This window comes from Nannochloropsis gaditana (genome assembly GCF_000240725.1).
Source record: "Nannochloropsis gaditana CCMP526 unplaced genomic scaffold scaffold215, whole genome shotgun sequence".
In the NCBI taxonomy this organism is placed as follows: domain Eukaryota; class Eustigmatophyceae; order Eustigmatales; family Monodopsidaceae; genus Microchloropsis; species Microchloropsis gaditana.
In genome coordinates this window covers 12127-15475 of record NW_005803738.1, presented here as the reverse complement: position 1 = coordinate 15475, position 3349 = coordinate 12127, and the positions used below count along the sequence as shown (strand labels likewise).

The 3349-nt window shown below is 47.0% G+C and overlaps 2 protein-coding genes across 2 annotated transcripts; one reads left to right on the top strand and one right to left on the bottom strand.

The window, feature by feature from the left end:
* Positions 1 to 470: 470 nt before the first annotated feature.
* NGA_0125900 (leucine rich repeat containing 56) lies at positions 471 to 1695 on the bottom strand. The gene is made up of 2 exons (XM_005855371.1): positions 1331 to 1695; positions 471 to 1213 (listed from the first exon to the last, which is right to left on the bottom strand). The coding sequence occupies exons 1-2, from the start codon at positions 1659 to 1661 to the stop codon at positions 624 to 626; spliced, it is 921 nt and encodes a 306-aa protein (XP_005855433.1). The 5' UTR covers positions 1662 to 1695; the 3' UTR covers positions 471 to 623.
* Positions 1696 to 2254: 559 nt separating this feature from the next.
* On the top strand, positions 2255 to 3347 carry NGA_0126100 (uncharacterized protein; the record flags this gene model as incomplete). Its single annotated transcript, XM_005855373.1, has 3 exons — positions 2255 to 2677; positions 2873 to 3052; positions 3222 to 3347. Coding segments are annotated over 3 exons (729 nt in total), but the record flags the coding sequence as incomplete, so codon positions are not given.
* Between the last annotated feature and the right edge of the window lie 2 nt (positions 3348 to 3349).

The following is a 3349-nucleotide window of genomic DNA, read 5'->3' as shown; positions in this document are numbered from 1 at the left end:
TCCCCTATGAGACTAATGGGCTAATCCCGTGACAGCGAAAAGGAAAGGGTATGCTTCAAATTGACCAGAAGAAAGTGTGAATGATAATGCGCATTTTAACATCCCAAACAAGTGTGCTTGAGGTCAGTGGTGGACAAGGACAAAATTTAAATCTTGGCCGTTACCAGGCAGCAGCTGAGGCGACAAATACGATGCGATATAGTCTATTGGCTTGCCAAAAACCTTTACTGCAGTACGGGAGCTTACCCCGCACTCACGCAATCTGGAAAGGTACTTGTACTTCTTCAAGTGAAACATGAATGAAATAAATAAAAGAGCGTAACCTTGAGCTGCTTGCTTTACATACGCGTACAGCTTCAGATACCATCATGCCTCGGAAATATGTAGAAAGGAAGGCTTTCACAATTAAGAACAATGAGGAGCTTAAAAGATGACAAATCAAGAAATGTTGATGTACGCTTACGCAGACCGAAAAATTAATGTCTCAACATAAGTAGGCGGATCGCTCTGTATTTTCGAAGTACCCTATTGCTTCTAGCTTCCGCATCTGAGACCTCCGCTTTCCTACGTGTCAATATGCACTTTCCTCTCGTTTTGTTGCTTTCCTTCCCGGTCATCTGTCATCAGTCAGTAATGCGTTTTGAAACTCTATCAGCTTTTCTATTTTCCCATCTTTCTGTCTTCTCTTCATCCCTCTCCTCGTCTTCCATTTTCTGTAAGAGCAATACAACATTGCGCCAAGCTGCCTCATCAATATCTTGTTCTTCTCCATCTTTCTCGCTCTTTGGCAGCTTTTTTCCATCCAAGACATGTAATTGCGGAATAAGTGACCCGACAATTTTTCGGTAAGAGCTATCTATCTTACTTCCTATCGCAAGATTTTGCAACGCCCTTTCCACAGGAGTCTCTTTCATCGATAACGTATGCATATTCTTACAAGAAGCCAAGACATGCAGTGGGGCCATAGACGAAGGGAGACGAAGGTACAAATTATGACTGATATCAAGAATTGTGAGATGGTCGTGGAGAAACAGTGGGGTTAAGTCGCGCAGAAGGTTGTGTGAGAGATAGACTTCCTCCAGGAGAGGAAAAGCCGCCATGCCATCCAGGCATTGTAGATTGCAAGCAGTCAGATCAAGGACACGAAGATGACCAAGGCGGGAGCCCAAGTCACGAAGAGAGGAAAGGCAACTGTGTGTAAGAGAAAAGGATTCTTGAAGCGAACGAGGCAGATTAAGGAAAAGGAAGAAACGAAGAAAGAATGAGGATTCCATTTCAAATAATCGTTTTGTCACGTCAAGGGGGAATGAGCCCATACAATTTTTCTTACCCAAAGACGGTAGAAGCTCGCCAAGGGTTTCAAGATTCGTAATGTCTGGGGTGTCTGTGCTTCTGGTAAGGCTTAAGTGTGTTACATTTCGAAGGGTATCCTCATGCTCGTCAGTGTCCTCCGTCCACATGGGGACAGAGGCACACTTGTAATGTTTTCGGAGCCAGGCTGCTGTGAGTGTTGTTGCATTATTATCCTTGGGGGACACAGGCCGCAAGGAGGAAGACGAGTAGGAAGCTGCTAACCTCCGGGCGGCAGCCAGGCGCCGTCGTTCATTCCACTGAATCTTTTCACTGTTTGCTGGGAAGTCGGCCTTTGAAGCATGTTGCATTGACCTTTTCCCGGCATCCAACAGTTTGATGATGCTCTCCAATAAAGGGCTTAAGAAAAAATGAGCGGAGATCCGGCAGAGATCGAGAACACGAGAAAAGCTGAGGAAAAGCTATCACCGCAGCAATGTACTGTCCACTATGTCAGCTCCTCAAGCAGCCTTGTAAAACATTAAATTGCCTCGATTTTATGTTTGAAATCCAATGACACTATTCCCTGCACGCAGAAAGGTCAGAGGGAGAGGCATAAAACATGTCAAGACGCTTGAGAACGTGAGCTCGTGCTTAGCTCAGAATTCTCGATAACAACCTAAGGAAAGACACGTATGAAAAAAGAAAGTAATGCAAATATTTTCGCATGCATCGTTGTCTCAAATCATAATCATGGGAAAAAATTCATCACAGAGATGATTAAAAAAATTCCCTGAAAACACGCGAAAATTTTTATGCTCATCCCCCCACCCCAAACAGCGAGCGAGACGCAACACGACTTACAAAGTAAAACCCCACAAAAATCGCCCGCGCTAAAGTTGTACCGCAACATCTCAAACGCTTGCGAAGCGTTCTTACCTGACCATTAATGTGCACTATTTTTAGGAAAGACGTGGACAAACAAATAATTCACCAGGTACAAGGAGGCTCAAGACTTTCGACGTTTTGTTCCGGGCACTTCCACCACCTCCCATCTCCTGACTACACAGTAGGCATGAATGGAATGCAATATCACCTTCCTCCCGGCTCTTACGCCCCCGTGCAAAGCTATTCGAGGGATCAGGAGCAGCAATCGAAGAGCTTCGACGGGGCTGCGACAAGCAGAGCCATTCCTCAGCGGCTAATGAAGCGCTACCGGATAGTGCAGACACTATGTGAAGCATTGAAGGCAGAGCCAGCTTGTGTGAGTCTAACGCACGTGTTTCATTTGCTAAAGCACGCGAAATATCCACGATCACGCTCTCTGACCAATGCTATACTGATCACGGCCTGGGGGGACCTCAACGATTTACTGTACGCATTCGGGGTAAGCACCAGGGGGATAGAAGGGGGATTACGTAATCATGCAGGGAGGAAGCCTCGCGCATGAGGAGGACATGCGTGCAAGGTGAACATCGGGTGTGCTTATGGGACAAGAAACGGGCAGAAGATGATATGGGCAGCATATAGTACAAGGAGGAAAGAAGCTCTCAGGTGTTCATATCTCTTTTCTCCCATGTAGGGCTTACTTCCCTACGAAATCTACGACAAAGTCTTGGAAATGTACGGCGAGGATGCGGCTTTGCTGATGATCAATTGCGACAATTCCTGGCTGAGCGGATCCGCTTCCTACTTCCAAAATCCCGGCCGTCGCGTCCCTCTCTTGGACAGCCTCCAGGCCTTGCGGGAAAGCGTAACGGCGGTGCGTGGCAAGGAGGGCTTTCCCGACCTCGCTGACCCTTGCCTCGCCTTTTCCCAACGTGTGGTCTGCTTTTTGCTCTATGTTATCCTTCCGGGCTGGTATGTCTTTACATTTGTTTTTTTTTTTCAAAATAAAGAGGCCCTTTTTGGTTCTCGTCCCACGTCCACAGGAGACAGAGGGCGAGGCCTACAGCCTCTGTCAGTTCCTCCTCTGGAAATCAGGACAACTCCCCGGGCGCGCCAAGGGGGAGAACGGCTTTACAGATTTTCAGGACGTTGAGGTGTTAGGCCAATGGAT